This window comes from Nyctibius grandis, chromosome Z, assembly GCF_013368605.1.
Source record: "Nyctibius grandis isolate bNycGra1 chromosome Z, bNycGra1.pri, whole genome shotgun sequence".
Lineage (NCBI taxonomy): Eukaryota > Metazoa > Chordata > Aves > Nyctibiiformes > Nyctibiidae > Nyctibius > Nyctibius grandis.
This window is the reverse complement of record NC_090695.1, coordinates 29,627,753-29,645,232: the sequence shown is the minus strand read 5'-3', so window position 1 is coordinate 29,645,232 and position 17,480 is coordinate 29,627,753. Positions and strand designations below refer to the sequence as shown.

Here is a 17,480-nt window from a genome sequence, read left to right as displayed (position 1 = left end):
TAAAACTATGAAAAAATTTAAATTATTATAAGAGGACAAAAACATTAACATTAAGCTTTGCAAAAATCTTCCTTGCATTTGATACTAAGAAAACTCTTCATATTGAGCGGTCAATGTAAAATGATTCTGTTTACAAAAAGAATCTCTTTTTTTTTTAAACAGATCTGGCAAAATACATACACCCATTCCATTTAACAACTCCAATAAAATAATGCTCAGCACAGCTAAAATTTGACAACAGTCAACCTTCAGACTTCTTATGTTTATTTTTTTTTCATAGTAAGCCAAAAGGGCTAATCTAATGGGGTGTGTGTCGGAGGGGCAGGTTTCATATTAGACTGCAGTATATGTATTTCCAGTAGCACTGCATTGTCTGATAGTCTGAGTAGTTGCAACAATGTGCTCATTATGAATGGGGTTCAGGAGGTTCTGCTGTACTCCACTCTCAAGCCCTGGCTGCATGCAGCCCACCTGGAATGCCTGGTTTAGCTCTGTTTTCTGTCTCTTGGCTTGTGGCTCACCATTTTCATCCAGCTCTTCATCTATTTCACTCTCAGCTTCGCTGCCCTCATCTGCACAAACAAACCACCATGAAACTAGCAAGAAGGGAAAAACTTCTAATTCAAGGGCCCTTATTTTGCAAATAACAGTTGAAATACAAAAATACAGGGAAGACTAGCAATCTGATAAAGCACAAAGTGAAAATTTTAGATTTTAATGGAAGAAGTCAATTATTATCTGAAATAGGTAAACAGACTCTCAGCTTTGATCACTTGAGTTACACACTGCGGACACAGCATGTGGAAAAAACAGTTGCAATCTCAAAAACAATCTCCAACAAACAATGTTAACTTCATATTGCAAAATGCCTCTCATCTCTAAGACACAATGAACAAGAGTTGTTACTCTTAGTTACAGATAGGAAAACTGAGGTGAATTCACGGTGGCTTGACCCCAAATTTTAACATACATTCTTATACTCACTAGTTGAATGATCTGGGGTCAAGTCACCCCAAATCACTCAATTAATCAGTTTAAGAGTGTATGTCAAAATATGTCATGAAGAGGTTATAAGGAACTAATTTCTTTCTGTCCTCTTGACTGACAAGCTATCTAACAACTAATTCCATGCAATTCTGCCTTCTTCACTTAGCAAAACATTTACTACAGATAAAGATACATAAGCATACTCTTGTCTTTCTTCCCACAGCTGTTACCTTCCTCTATCCCATCAGATACAACTAAATTCTGTGTAAAAATTGGAATATTTCTTGTGTCAATAATAAACATCTTTAAAATATATTCTTATTTTAAAACAAACCTACGCTATTCTAGTCACTATTATATGCTGCATATTACATAGATAGCTTATGATATCCATATAATGTATTAATGTATCCATATAACATATACATGCATTTAAAGCATGATATAGCTCTAAATTCTGTTTTACTCTTAAAACATAAGGACTTATGTTGCTCAAAGAGACACATTAACTCTATACAGAATTATACACTGGACAGATTAAAATGCTTACCTTTATCCATATTTCCAGGGGACACAGCATTTATATCACCAAACTGCAAAATAAACAATAAAAAAAATGGCCACAGTCTTAAGCAAACAGGAACTTAAGAGTATCTGTGGTGGAGCAGATCTGTGCTCCACTGGTTTGAGGCTAGCATTCAAATGCATGATTGTGGCTGCAGCCACATCCATAGTACAGCAATTCATTTTCCATTCCATCCTAGTCTTGTGCTTATTAAGACAATTATCACTAAGTAAACCCTCAAAAATTAAAATGGGGAAGTACAAACTTTTATAAGATTACTACATCAGGGCCTTTGCTGCTTGAAGTGAGCTATTTCTGTGTTGTACAAAGCCATAAATTATGATGGATATCCATTCTGAACTGCCAATATTTTAACAAAAAGCTCTTTTTAAAATTTCTGGAATAAAAATGAAGGTGTGTCACAGTGTTGCAAATCTACCTGTAACATAAATGAAAGGCACTGCTGAGAAAGGGTTTACAATCTGGTAACTGATTTACTTACATCAAAAAAAGACCTTTTCAAAAGAGTTGCTCACAAGCTCGATGTACAACCTTCCTCCCTTTCCTTCCCTGAATCCTCTAAGTTTCTCTTAAATAAGAATTGGCAGAGCAAAATGCCATCAATGAATCTCAAATGAAAGGAGTACATTATTTAGATAACTACATATTTAACCATAAATTATGATACCAGTCTTTTTCAGAAGAATTTTGCCAATACCTGTGCCCAAAGGTGGGAGAAGGGAAAGGGAAAAAAATGAGAATGTTTTTCTCAGCTGCAAGTCCAGTTTATACTGTCTTTCAGTTTTCTGTGTTCTTTCAGTGTTTTTCAGTCCAAAGAAGGGCAATGAAGCTGGTGAAGGGTCTAGAACACAAGTCTTATGAGGAGTGGCTGAGGGAACTAGTGTTGTTTAGTCTGGAGAAAAGGAGGCTGAGGGGAGACCTTACTGCTCTCTACAACTACCTGAAAGGAGGTTGTAGCGAGGTGGGTGTTGGTCTCTTCTCCCAGGTAACAAGTGATAGGATGAGAGGAAACAGCCTCAAGTTGCGCCAGGAGAGGTTTAGATTGGATATCAGGAAAAATTTCTTCATTGAAAGGGTTATCAAGCAGTGGAAGAGGCTGCCCAGGGAAGTGGTTGAGTCACCATCCCTGGAGGGATTTAAAAGATGAGTAGATGTGGTGCTTAGGGATATGGTTTAGTGGTGGACTTGGTAGTGTTAGATTTACAGTTGGACTCAATGATCTTAAAGGTCCTTTCCAACCAAAATGATTCTGTGATTCTATGATTCTATTCAGTCACAGTCATTGAATACACAGGAACATAAAAAGACACGTATTTAATGAGTATTTACTACTTCTATTCTGCCCCTCTCACCTCCAAAAGTTTTGGGTTACTTACTTCCTCATAGTATCTCCAGCTTCAGTCTACATAAACTTTTTAGAAGACCCTACACTACATTTATGTCTAACATATACAATGTCTGTTAAGAAGACAAGAATGTAGTAACTGTACACTTGTGTAGTACCTTACTGCACATATAATGCAGAGATTAAGCAAATATACTATTGGTGCGTCACTAAGCAGAAACGTTGTTATTCTGAAACATGTCACGGCACATGATATAAAATCATTTGACAAATAAAGCCGAGACATTTCCAATTTCTCTTGAAAGTATAGCATCTATTTATAGTATTTAATGAGCCTATCAACATATCTTGAGAGAAGAACGATACCTGATGCCAAATAAACTCGCAAAATGACTTGCAATTTATCAGTAACATAGAATATGATACAGTGACTTCCAAGTGTAAAAATGTTACAAATATGTCCCATTAACTCTGTAGCATATTTTCAAATATATCCATTTTCCAGCACTTTTGAAGTGCAATTCTTTGATGACAATTAATGCATTCCTTGTCATCACACGCAAAAGACAAGGTTAGATGAACTACTGGAAAAAAGAGGGATGAAAGAAACTTTGCTTTGTAGGTGCCATAGATGAGTATAAAAAACTGGTTAAGAATTGAGACTCTTGTTCTGTTTTTTTTTTAAATGAACAATCTTGGAAACACACATATGAAAATCAACTGTGTAGCAAACCTCTATGTATGTCTGCACTGGTTTTATTACATGCATGTGAACAGTACTGTACAAGCCAAAATTCTGCATGTAAGCCATCCTTCTCAAGCCAATGGGGGTACTCAGCTCACTTCTCTTAACATCTGTGTAGGAATTCAAAACGTGTGCAAATATATGTAAATAAATCCATGTAAGCAACACTTTCCTATTACTCTGTTCTTTTTTTATTTTCACATAAAATATTCAGTTCTCAAAAACTGGAAAAAGGTTGTACATTGATCAACATTTTTCAAACTGTGCACATGAATGTGTATGCAGATTTGTAAAAGAGCAAGCTCATCTGGAAATAACTGTTTGTTAGAATTCAATGTGATTTTAGTACTCTGACAATCAACCAACGAAACAAGTTTGAAACTGTTGTATGTATTTGTAACCCAATCTACTGTTACATTGCAGAACATCCTACAGCTCCACATAAATGTTTAAAAAATTTGCAGACACATACCAGAATTCATCACTAAATCTATCAGTCTAGTCTCTTACTTATTTTCTTACCTCTCCCATAACTGCAATAGGTGTCTCTCCTGTTGCCTGAGCAACGCGATGTTCTACTAAGTAAAACATGTATTCATCGTAAAGCAAGCGGATCAGATGAAAAGAGCCAAAGCTAGCAGCACTGCGCAAGGTTAAATCTCGAATCACCATTGAGCTATTCAAAAATAGAAAAATATATATATTTATGTATTATATGTCATAGTCATTTTAACACTTATCTATGTAGACATTTCACTTCAAAACCAATATTCTCAAAAGTAACGTTATCCACAAATGTCTGATTTATGGTGCCTAGAGAAAGAGATGTCCAGGAAAGGCAATCATTTGCTTCTCTCCTTTCTTTAAAGGTATTGTTGGACACCACATTATGTAAGAAATAACCTGGTTGTTTTGTTTTCAGTTTTTCTTGGTTTTGATATATGCATAACTACCAATATTGAGCATGTGTAAGACCTAACTTGAAAGAAAACTTTGTTGAAAACATAAACAACTAAAATGGTATGAAAACTACTTGGTTTTAAAGTAATGCTTAAATAAGTCTGTTGTCCACTTGCCCAGTACAGAGGTTTTAATTGCCATGATTTTAAAACTTTGAAACTTAAAGTTACAAAAAGATAGGCTTGTGTGTACATATTATATTGACAAATTCTGATATCTTCAGCAAATCATTGCTACAGTTATTTGCAAAGAAAGAGGTTTACTCTGATAACTGTTTCAATAAGCAGCTAACATGGAATGCTTGTCTTAATGTTCTTTTTACACAGTAAAAACAAGTTTTGTCTTCCTTATCTAATAAACATAGATATCACAGTGGTTTAATAAACAATATTAAAAATAGCAGCTTAAGAATTGTGTAGTTATTAATCTCAAAGAATTTCATACTGCGTTTCTAACTCAGGACAAAATTCCACCTGCATTTATTTGCACATAGCCTTTAAAACAAGAAACAAGGATCACTTAAGTTCCTGCTGATTTGCAAGTAGCCCTGAGTTCAAGGTTAACAACAACAATTTTCTGCAAAAAACCCCACATATTTTTCACAACTTAGCGAGCCACTGTTTGATATTACATCTGTCAACGTTACTACAGTGAACAATTCAGCAAATAATAGAATAGTTAGAGCGTTTTAGAAGTCTATTAAATACTACCTGTAGAAAGACCATTTTAACAGAAATTGCCGTGCTGCTTTAGGAAAGCTGGGTCTTCCTTCATATGGTTTCAATGCTTGCATCATTACATTATCAAGCCAGGCAGCCCACTGCTCCAGAGTGCTCTGCTGTTGAAGAGTCATCTTGAAATCTGTTTCTAGTCTCTGAACCATGTTGTCATCACACTGGCACACCCAGGAAGCCTGTTCCTGTTACAGCATATGGCAACTGGTTACAGCATATGGTGAAAATAGGAAAGAGACTATGAAAGTACAACAGATTAATATGTGGCTAAGAGACTGGTGCCGTAGGTGGGATTTTGGGTTTGTTGACCATGGGGCAGCTTTCATGGCACCGGGCCTGCTTATGCTGGATGGGGAACCGCTGAGTCAGAAGGGGAAAAGGGTTATGGCCCAGAAGTTGGCAGGGCTGGTTAAAAGGTCTTCAAACTAGGTTCGATGGGGGAGGGGGATAAGGCCAGGGCAGCCACAAATAAACCTAGGGGTGACAGGCCTGCGTCAGGGGCAAGGCTGCTGGCCCAGCTGAAGTGTGTTTACACCAATGCACACAGTATGGGCAACTAACAGGAAGAGCTAGAAGCCACTGCACAGCAGGAAGGTTATGATGTGGTTGCCATCACAGAAACGTGGTGGGATGACTCTCATGACTGGAGTGCAACTATGGATGGCTATAAGCTCTTTAAGAGGGACAGGCGAAGCAGGAGAGGCGGTGGGGTAGCGCTATATGTTAGGGAGTGCTTGGACTGTGTTGAAATTGAGGAAGATGGTGAGGATGACAAGGTTGAATGTTTATGGGTGAAGATCAGGGGGAAGGTCGGCAGGACGGACATTACTGTGGGAGTCTGTTATAGACCACCCAACCAGAATGAGCAGGTGTTTTACAAGCGGCTGTCAGAAGCCGCCCGGTCGCTGGCCCTTGTACTCGTGGGCGAATTCAACTTGCCGGATGTCTGCTGGAAATACAACATGGCAGAGAGGAAGCAATCTAGGAGGTTCCTAGAATGTGTGGAAGACAACTTCCTCATGCAAGTGGTAAATGAGCCCACTAGAGGAGGGGCCCTGCTTGACCTGTTGTTTGTGAACAGAGAAGGACTAGTGGGAGATGTGAGGGTCGGTGGCCGTCTTGGGAATAGCGACCACGAAATGTTAGGGTTTTCGATAGTGGGGGAAGTAAGGAGGGGCAAGAGCAGAACTTCTGCCTTAGATTTCCGGCGGGCTGACTTTAGCCTGTTTAAGAGGCTGGTAGACAGAGTCCGTTGGGAGTCGGTCCTGGAGGGCAAAGGAGTCCAGGAAGGCTGGACATGCTTCAAAAGGGAATTGCTAAATATTCAGGAGCAGGCTGTCCCAGTCTGTAGGAAGGCAAGCCGTCGGGTAAAAAGACCGGCCTGGTTTAACAGAGAACTTAGGCTAGAACTTAAGGAAAAAAAGAGAGCCTACTTGCTCTGGAAGAAGGGTCGGGTAACTTGGGAGGTCTATAGGGACGTGGCCAGGTCGTGTAGGGAGAAGATTAGAAGGGCCAAAGCTCAATTAGAGCTCGATTTGGCTGCTACAGTCAAAGACAACAAAAAAAGCTTTTACAAATACATTAACAGCAAAAGGAGGGTCAAGGAGAGCCTCCACCACTTGCTGAATGAGGAGGGTAGTGTAGTGTCAGGGGATGAGGAAAAGGCAGAGGTGCTCAATGCCTTCTTTGCCTTGGTCTTTAATGTCAAGATCGGTTGTCCTCAGGAGACTCGGCCCCCAGAGCCTGAGTTAGGGACGGGGGGGCTGTGTGAACCTCCCATGATCCAGGAGGAGACGGTTAGTGACCTGCTGTGCCAGTTGGACACCCACAAGGCTATGGGCCCGGATGGGATTCACCCCAGAGTAATGAAGGAACTGACAAATGAACTTGCCAAACCACTCTCGATTATCTACTGGCAGTCCTGGTTAACTGGAGAAGTTCCAGCTGACTGGAAATTAGCAAACGTAACGCCCATCTACAAGAAGGGTCGGAAGGACGATCCAGGGAACTACAGGCCTGTCAGCCTGACCTCAGTGACAGGCAAGGTGATGGAACAGATCATCCTGAGTGCCATTACACGGCACATGCAGGACAATCGGGGCATCGGGGCCAGCCAACATGGGTTCATGAAAGGCAGGTCCTGCTCAACCAACCTGGTCTCCTTCTATGACAAAGTGACCCGCTTAGTAGATGAGGGCAGGGCTGTGGATGTAATCTATCTACACTTCAGTAAGGCATTCGACACTGTCTCCCACAGCATCCTCCTGGACAAACTGGCTGCCCGGGGCTTGGATGGGTGGACTCTTAAATGGGTTAAAAACTGGCTGGATGGCCGAGCCCAGAGAGTGGTGGTGAATGGGGCAAAGTCCAGGTGGCGGACAGTCACTAGCGGTGTTCCCCAGGGCTCAGTTCTGGGGCCGGTGCTGTTCCATATCTTTATAGATGATCTAGACGTAGGGATTGAGTGCACCCTCAGTAAATTTGCAGATGACACCAATCTGGGTGGGAGTGTCGATCTGCTGGAGGGTAGGAAGGCCCTACAGAGGGATCTGGACAGGTTAGATAGATGGGCCGAGACCAATGGCATGAGGTTCAACAAGAACAAGTGCCGGGTCTTACACTTCGGCCACAACAACCCCATGCAGCTCTACAGGCTGGGGGAAGAGTGGTTAGAAAGCGGCCCGGTGGAAAGAGACCTGGGGGTGCTGATCGACAGCCGGCTAAACATGAGCCAGCAGTGTGCCCAGGTGGCCAAGAAGGCCAATGGCATCCTGGCCTCTATTAGGAATAGTGTAGCCGGCCGGTCTAGGGAAGTGATCGTCCCTCTGTACTCGGCACTGGTGGGGCCGCCCCTTGAATACTGTGTCCAGTTCAGGGCCCCGCACTTCAAGAAAGATGTTGAGGTGTTGGAGCGAGTCCAGTGGAGGGCGACCAAGCTGGTGAAGGGTCTGGAGGGTCTGACCTCCGAGGAACGGCTGAGGGAGCTGGGGTTGTTTAGCCTGGAGAAGAGGAGGCTCTGAGGTGACCTTAGTGCAGTCTACAACTACCTGAAGGGAGGTTGTAGTGAAGTGGGAGTTGGCCTCTTCTCCCGGGCAACTAGCGATAGGACAAGAGGACAGCCTCAAGCTTCGCCAGGGGAGGTTCAGGTTGGACATTAGGAAGAATTTCTTTTCAGAAAGGGTCATTAGACATTGGAATGGGCTGCCCAGGGAGGTGGTGGAGTCGCCATCTCTGGATGTGTTTAAGAAAAGACTGGACATGGCACTTAGTGCCATGGTCTAGTTGACAGGGTGGTGTCAGGGCAACGGTTGGACTCGATGATCCCTGAGGTCTCTTCCAACCTGGTTGATTCTGCAATTCTGTGATTCTGTGAACTCTTGAATTGACAATATATAAGCCAAAGCACAGAATGTAATTCTTTCTCAAGGATTAAGCAATTCAATGGATGAAAAGGACAAAACCCACTTACTAGACAAACTAAGAAGCGGTTTTTATTTTTATGTCTATCATAATTTTGTTGAAAGCAAATGAGTGTGAAAAGCATAACATATAAGAGCAAATAAAGAAATGAGAACAAACAATGGAAATGACACAAGTTTTCCACATTCATTTTCAAAAAAGGCTTCTACCTTCCTCATTCATCATTTTTCTTATGAAATATTTGGGATTTGTCAATTTTTTCTGAGACTACAGGCAGGGCAAGCAGGAAGAACAGTTAAATGGGGGGCTAAAGTAATAAAAGAAGTAGCAAGAAATCAAGTGCAAGGTTCCTTTCATTCTGAAGAAGTTAAGCTTAAAGATAATTTCTGTTATATCATCTTATAAAAGGAAGTTTTGTATGTAAACAAGGATTTTTTTTGTTTGCTGACTGTAGGCAGTAACAGATTACACTTTACTTAAAGTACAACATAAACTGTATGCAAACAGAGAAACATACTCTGCATACAATAATAAGCAATTTAGTCAGTGTTATCAAGTTTAAATAAGGCTAGCTGGTCAATTCAGAAACTGAGACAGAAATGAAGACTCACTAACTGCAGGCCATGTCCTTAAACTCTAGCTATCATGTACCAAGTTAACACCTCAACATTCACAGACTCTGCATCCATGTTAACCTATTACAATACTGAATATACTGTATCTTTGGTCAAGTACTCTTGACTTTTGTTAAGATTATTAACAACTCGTTCACAAGTTAAAGAGACAAATATAGAAGCTACCATTTCACTTTGCTGGGCAAAAGGAAAAAACTACTTTTCCTCAGAGGAGCAAAAGCATGTGGAGAAATTAAGCTTAGTGAAAATACAAACTTACATTCTATAGCTAACTGGAAACTAGTTCTAATCTGTACTGATACAATCAATTACTCAGGATGATACCAGACGGTTTAGTAAAAGTAGGCCCCAAAGTAGGCCCTAAAATGCCTACTTTGTGTAACCTTTAAACAGAACCAATTTTCCTTTCCGTAATTTCCCTTCCAGCTAAAATAACTGCACTTTCTGAAACTAACTGCATGTTTTGCAGACAGTGTCTGCTTCTAGGACTGATAACGCTTGAACTGTCTTATCTAGATAACGCTTATCTAGATATCTATAACGATATCTATCACTGACTCTTGCTTGTGCTTATTCTTAGAGGAACCAAGGTCCCAGTTCAATTCCTCACTAATTACAAAGAAGGGCCAAAGATAAACAAGACTGCGAACAACATCTTTGTAGTGTCTTAAATGACTCAATTCACAGCTCTGGTGCCGGGAGAAGAGAGAAATCCTGTGAGAACCAGAACAGGATCTTTTCCTTGGAGACACCTGCACGTGTCAACAGGAAGGCATCAACCATGCTTGCACAGAAGCGGGGTCATACAGCAGCCAGCATCACTATGGGGGGATTATGGCCACCCGAGACCCTTTCCCCAATTTAGTACGCATGTGCAAAGACATTTCAGAATTTATTAGCATATGCATAAGGTTTCTTGGAATAGGAGGGCTTTTCTATATTCATTTTTCTATAACGTATATAATGAGTGTGCTTCTGTCTCTCAGTGGACATGTTAGGTGGAGCAATCCCCCATGTCCCTCAGCCAAATAAAGTAATGTCTGATTGTTAATGCTAAACCCAGCATTAAGGAGTTTTATTCCCAATTTCGGTGACAAGGAGATCTTGTAAATTTAAGCATAGGCACTTAGATAAAGTATGCTAATGGTATTGGTTTTGAACTAATGAAACAGTATCTAGTAAAAGCAATGTGGTGCATTTAATAGCTTTTAGAGACATTCAGAAGCTATGCTACTATCTGAGATCTAATTCTACAGTATCATTTATACTATTGCTAAGACATCATTCATGGTACCCATTCTACAAATGTATTTGCTCTACATTTGCATAGAAGTTGGAAGAATATGTGCACTTCAAGACAGTAAATGGAAACAGATAATGGTTCTGAGCATTTACTTTCCTAAAGTGTAAGCTGTCACATTTGGACTGAATCACTGCCTATACGAATCAGCAAAATGTTCTCACTTCACTTTCTTGCCAGAATAACGACAGCCAACAACAAAGTTCAAAATCATAGAGGAAATACCAGTTTTTTTGTTTAAAAAAAAAGCCTGTTATTTAAAGCTAAATTTTACCTGAACATTGGCAAAATCAACACGGTTAAGATCACTGAGCATCTGGTTGATTTGAGAAGTATTTTGAAGTACAGCACGAGCTGCTTGAGCCAGGTGATTAAGAGATGTGTATCTTCGCAGAGTCTGGGCAAAGGCACTTACAGCGGCAACCTATGAAGAAATTAATTTATTTTAAAATATTGTACTCTATCTGTAGGTTAATTCTACAGATTGAGTCTTTACTTTCATTTTAATATTCTATATTAATGAGCCCTCATATGTGAATTATGTCCATGTAGTAAATCAAATAATGTTTTCCTTATAATTTTTTGACAAAACTAAATTATTTCCTCTCCCATTATTTGATGCAAAACATGAAATTTAGCAGCAAAGTTAAAATGCTACTGCTTTTAGATGCTACTGCCCACTTGGTTTGCCATTGCAAAAATAACATTGCAACAGTTTTGCCTACCTTGGTTTGTATCATCCTCTGTGGAATATTGTTCATGGCATTTGAAAGCCAACCTTCAAGGCTTTTTGCAAAATTGCGAATGGCTTGGGTCAAGGCACCTGTGCATTAAAGAATAAAAACAGAATGAAAAGAAAGCAATGTACCTGTCTTGAAATGTTTTTCATCTCCAGTACTTACTTGATGTTCAGGTCCACTGCTTTTACTTACTGAAAGACAAATCCAGTCTAGGTTCAAAATGCCTTGTTCAGATACAGATTATGCAATAATGGTTTTAGTTTTGGTTTAATAAGCAGTTCTGAATTCCTCACCTAAGAATCTTTCAAGAAGTTTGTAACCAACAGTATTGTTTTGGGCACTCCTATAACATCAGTAATTACAGCAGGTATTGTGATAGAAATTTCCATCACGAACTTTCAGCTTTCCATTTCATCTAAGCACTGCTTTTAAAGAGCAAAGGTCTGGAAAAAACTCCAGTTATTGGAATACTGCAGTTTCCTCAAATAAGCCATGTCATGGTGCTGCTTACTTCAATCTTAAAGAACAAAATCCAACATGCAGTGCTTAAGGATATCATCAATAAGCAAGATATAGGAGTGTGTTTCACTGACAGAAAGTGAGATTATTCAAATAGCTGTGGAATCTGTGTGCATTTTTTTTTTCTTTACTATAGCACCCACAGAACTGCTGAGTGGCTGCCAGAGATTTAGGCAGAAATTGAAGAAGCGCTTACAGCAATATGTACTACTCAAAATACAAGTTTTAATTTTTCAAAGGAGGAGGACAGGAAGTATTTTCCCAAGGAACTGTGCCTGGAAAAAAGAAAATCATATCTCCTGAGAAGTAGAAACCTCGCCTTCCTATACCTATCACTTGCTCATTGACATAATAGGATCCACTCAAATGGCTGCAGAAAAGAGGAGACAAAACAAAAAATCTACATGTGTCTAAAGACTAGTAGAGGATGAATCCAACTACAGAAGTGAAGAGGAAAAAACTAGAAAGAGGAAATCGTATTTATTTTCAAACTATTTTAGCTACATGTGAGAAGAAACAATCCAAATAAAGATTGACTGGATTCTGTTTATACGGCTGAATACTCTCGTAGAGTAAGAAATTAACATGGATAGAATTTCTCTTTGAGACATGCTCTTTTACTGTTTGCATTACTGATGATCTCTTTTTTAACACAGCTTTCTACTAGCAAAGTAAATTTACTAAAAAAAAAAAATGTATTCTTCATGACATGTTTTTCACGTCTTCAAATTTGCAGTGATAAGCAGTAGAATCCATATGAGTAATTTATGTAACTGACCACACACTTGGATGCTTAGCTGAACACAATTTGATCTTACAAAGTATCTGTATTAGCTGAGCACAATTTGATCTTACAAAGTATCTGTATTAGCTGAACACTCTATGGTAACAGGTTTTTTTCCTCCCTTGAGGTTTCCACATGAAGAACAAGCTTTTTTCTTCAATCCTGTCAATCACCTAGCTCACTTGTGCTGCTCTGCAAATTATTTCTGTGCACTTATTAATTAACTGTGTATTCACTCACATTTTCTTACCTATACAACAAGAAAATGGAAAGTGGAAGGAATAATGTAAATACTGTATGAATGACACTTAAGACATTTAAGGAAAATATTACTGCTTTTTCACTTCTAATTTGCTTATTACTCTTTTTCACCCAACCATATATTACAAAATTATTTGCATCACTGTAATGCTGATGTCCTTTAAAAATAAATATGGAAAAGCAGCTCAGGCCTTAACAAAGGCCTTTAACTAGGAAGAAAGAGGAGCAAATGAAAGGAATTCTAAGTTCTGAAGAAATAAAATAGCTAAAGTAGATAATCAGGCATCAGTATCGTATAGAACAACCACGAATTTCTAATGAGCTTTGGAGAGATCATATTAAATACAGAATTTTTCTGATACTCCATCCTTAAGTACACATCTAGCCACTACCAAAACCGTAAGTACATATATCCTCAAAGCCTTCTTTTAAGTTCATCAGGCTAACATAGAAAAACAAGAAAACCCTTTCAAAGAAAGACATGACGAGTATGGTGCAAAGTAAATGGCCTGAGTCAGTTAAATGTTACTAGACACATACTAGATGATGTTGTAACGGCAGTCACTGATAGAAAATTTGATTTGGGTAAGCACCTAAAAAGCTTGAGTTCTCAGCTGAAAACCCTCTGACGTGCAAATCTCATAAAAACAAGGCTTTACACTCTTTCCAGTACTTTCAATTTTTGTCTGCCTGGAATTGTGTAATACAGTTCTCCATCTATGATAGAAACTAACTCACAGGCAAGTTTGTTACTGGGCATTCTGTCACTTGTGAAGGTGCAAAAAAGTCCATTCTAAAACATAATAGCTCTGGTCTATTGCCAAAGACATTAGATAATTATGGTCTTTATTGCTGACTCAAATGGACAGATTTCACTTTTCTTACGAAAAGGAATTTTGCCGTTTTATACACAGCAATTCTTCATTCATTCTGTGGGTACTAAACATTTCAGCTGGCAAATTTAACACAGAGGTTAAAAATAAAACGTTTTTTTCCACAATGGTAATTTTTTTTTCTACTCCAGTAATATGTATCACACAGTTGAGTAGCACAGCAAGACGTTTCTAAAAGAAAAACACTGAAAATCCAGACATGAAAAAAGATACACCTTAAAAAATCATATGCTTACTTCAAGCACTTTCCAAATTAATATTTTTTCCTATTTAAAGCAGCTGCTGTTGATATCTTTCCATTTATTCAGAAAAAAAAATCATAAACATGCCTTTGATGAAGCATTTACAGTTCCCTTTCCTCTACAGAGTCCAAACTTTCCTATAAACTGCTATTTTCCCACAGAAGATTATGAATTTGTCTACTTCACATAGCTCCATTATTGTCATAGTCAACCATTAAGCACAACCTTAAGCCTTCCTTTTGGTCTCTTGTAATGGCTGGATATATTTCAATTCAAAAGCAGGAGTTAAAACACTAATAATATTTTAAATATTTAACAGTGAAGAGAGAATTTGGATGGAACATCATTACAGGAAAGCTGACTAGAAAAAGCCATTTAGTTAGCTGGTCCTAAAGATAAAATAAGAAAATACATTAGCTGTCTTCCAAAGGTAGCTCAGTGGATGGTCTTCTGAGCAGAAAACCACTGGACTGTTCACAAAATAGAGGCAGAATTCTCTTAGGATGAATTTGTCCTGGGATCAGATGATGTGTTTGCATCAAGAAGTCTGATAGTCAAAAAAAAAGAAAGCTGTACTCCTTGTAATGGTTGAATGGCCGGACAGTTACTGACTCTTTCATGCAGGATGTATAAAAGAAAGAACAGTAGACAGGAATAATGAACTGGACTAAAAATTTCTGAGTTAATTTTTCGTTGCCTCAACAGTCATTAAAATTGATTTCAGCAGCCACTGATAAGGAACAAAGACTAATTGTCCAAAAATGGAATCACAAAGATAATACACTTTTTTTTTTCAGACTAATCAAAGATTAATATGTAGTGTTTAAACTAAAGACTACTGAATTTAGTGGAACGACTGACTGACTGGCATAAGTGCACATTGGCTCAGGGCCACAGGACTTATGAATAAGTCTATCAGGGAGTCTAGAGCCAGGGTAAAAGGAAAACATTTTTATCTGAAAATAAAACAGACAGAGAAAGAAGTACCTTTAATATGAAAATATATCTTGAAAACTACATCTTCCGACTGCACTAAAATATTCATTTACTTCTAAAATACAAGGCATACATCAACTCTCAGCACAACTTCCTACACAACAAAATTAAGGATAAATGATATGCACTACCTTTCTAACTTTGAAATTTATTCCTAAAGCTGCTCCGTGAGGCACAAGAACACCACCACCACCATATACATATGCATGCATAAAAATTCTTATAAAATGTTTCAGGTGTTCAACTTACTAGGAATAGGTCTAAGGACATCAGGAATGAGAATCTCCACCAAAGCCTGGTACATGACATGGTCACAGTTACACATCCATTTCAGAATAGACTCATTCTTGCACAGAGTAATCAGCTTTGCTTTTGGAAGTCGACTTTCTATTTCACTCAGATTGCTGGTGTGAAAAAATGTAGCAAGCGAATAAATGATAATGTATTTACACCAGGTAAAAACCTATAATGAGTGTTAAAATGTATTATTTTATAAAGATGTAATAGATGTCTCAACTACACCCAAGAGAACTTCTTTAATTAATTAATTAAGTCTTTAATTAATTTATTTCTTTAATTAATGACTTGGATGAGGGAATAGAGTGCACTGTCAGCAAGTTTGCTGATGACACAAAACTGGGAGGAGTGGCTGACACACCGGAAGGCTGCGCAGCCATTCAGAGACACCTAGACAGGCTGGAGAGTTGGGCGGGGAGAAACTTAATGAAATATAACAAGGGCAAGTGTAGAGTCCTGCATTTGGGCAAGAACAACCCCATGTATGAGCACAAGTTGGGGGCAGACCTGTTGGAGAGCAGTGTAGGGGAAAGGGACCTGGGGGTCCTAGTGGACAGCAGGATGACCATGAGCCAGCAGTGTGCCCTTGTGTCCAAGAAGGCCAGTGGCATCCTGGGGTGTATTAGAAGGGGTGTGGTTAGCAGGTCAAGAGAGGTTCTCCTCCCCCTCTACTCTGCCCTGCTGAGGCCGCATCTGGAATATTGTGTCCAGTTCTGGGCACCTCAGTTCAAGAAGGACAGGGAACTGCTAGAGAGAGTCCAGCGCAGAGCCACAAAGATGATGAAGGGAGTGGAACATCTCCCTTATGAGGAGAGGCTGAGGGAGCTGGGTCTCTTTAGCTTAGAGAAGAGGAGACTGAGGGGTGACCTCATTAATGGTTATAAATATGTAAAGGGCAAGTGTCATGAGGATGGAGCCAGGCTCTTCTCAGTGACATCCCTTGACAGGACAAGGGGCAATGGGTGCAAGCTGGAGCACAGGAGGTTCCGCATAAACATGAGGAAAAACTTCTTTACGGTGAGGGTGACCGAACACTGGAACAGGCTGCCCCGAGAGGTTGTGGAGTCTCCTTCTCTGGAGACATTCAAAACCCGCCTGGACGCGTTCCTGTGTGATATGGTCTAGGTAATCCTGCTCTGGCAGGGGGATTGGACTAGATGATCTTTCGAGGTCCCTTCCAATCCCTAACATTCTGTGATTCTGTGATTCTTTACACATTGCGTCACATGGAAATGGATTTTAAAAATGCCTCCATAACTCTGCTACAGCCCATAAATTATGCAGAGGTATGAATGATCCTTTTGGCTTAAAAGAATTCAATAGAATACTGGGAAAATACACCTTTACTGTAGTTATCCAAGCAAAGAAAAAAATGGATGACAATAGTTTCAAGACTGCACTTTGGTATACACTCAGCCTATACTAAAATGTCAGACAACATAAATTTAATTTGAAAAATTACCATGTAAAAAAAATTATTACTCTGCGGGTAAAACCAGTAAGTTTTTTTTTTATTTGACACTTGTATTATATTATCATGAGAAGCAGTAAGCAAAGAGAAACATTTACTGACCTTGGTTCAGTAATAGTAGTGCCATCAGGTGGAGCAGAGGGAGAATAGCGCCAGAAAGTTTGCCACAATTTTTCTATCAGGCTGAACTGAAGATTCACAACCACATCCAGTATTGCCTGAGAAAATAAAACACAAGTATAGATTGTCTTCTACCCAGCATCCCCCCACTCCCAACTCCAGCTAGATCTATAGCTTTTTTCCTTCATCATGTAGTGGAAGAAAGGCAAACTGTACATTTCTCAAGTTATAAATAATATCTGTTTTAATATCTTTGATATCCATAAATGATCCAGCACTATAAACTGGTGTGCACAGACTTGAGTAAGCCCAAGTGCACATGCACGGAAGCCTGCAGAAACGAGCTTGGCCTGTGTAAACAGATCAGAGGAATTCACCCAAAGAAAATATTTAATGATACTGCAAACACAAAGGAAGCCTGCCATTTTATTCATTTTCATAATTC

General features: G+C 39.3%; 1 protein-coding gene across 1 annotated transcript in view; it reads right to left on the bottom strand.

Moving 5' to 3' along the window:
• Positions 1-203: 203 nt before the first annotated feature.
• RFX3 (regulatory factor X3) overlaps positions 204-17,480 on the bottom strand; it is a 134,282-nt gene continuing 117,005 nt past the window's right edge. Inside the window, exons 10-17 of the mRNA XM_068422365.1 lie at positions 17,018-17,133; positions 15,397-15,551; positions 11,438-11,535; positions 10,987-11,136; positions 5,334-5,542; positions 4,186-4,339; positions 1,538-1,580; positions 204-572 (exon numbers count right to left, since the gene is read on the bottom strand). Coding sequence (XP_068278466.1) covers positions 334-572; positions 1,538-1,580; positions 4,186-4,339; positions 5,334-5,542; positions 10,987-11,136; positions 11,438-11,535; positions 15,397-15,551; positions 17,018-17,133 — 1,164 coding nt within the window. The 3' untranslated portion in view covers positions 204-333. The remainder of the gene's footprint in view (positions 573-1,537; positions 1,581-4,185; positions 4,340-5,333; positions 5,543-10,986; positions 11,137-11,437; positions 11,536-15,396; positions 15,552-17,017; positions 17,134-17,480) is intronic.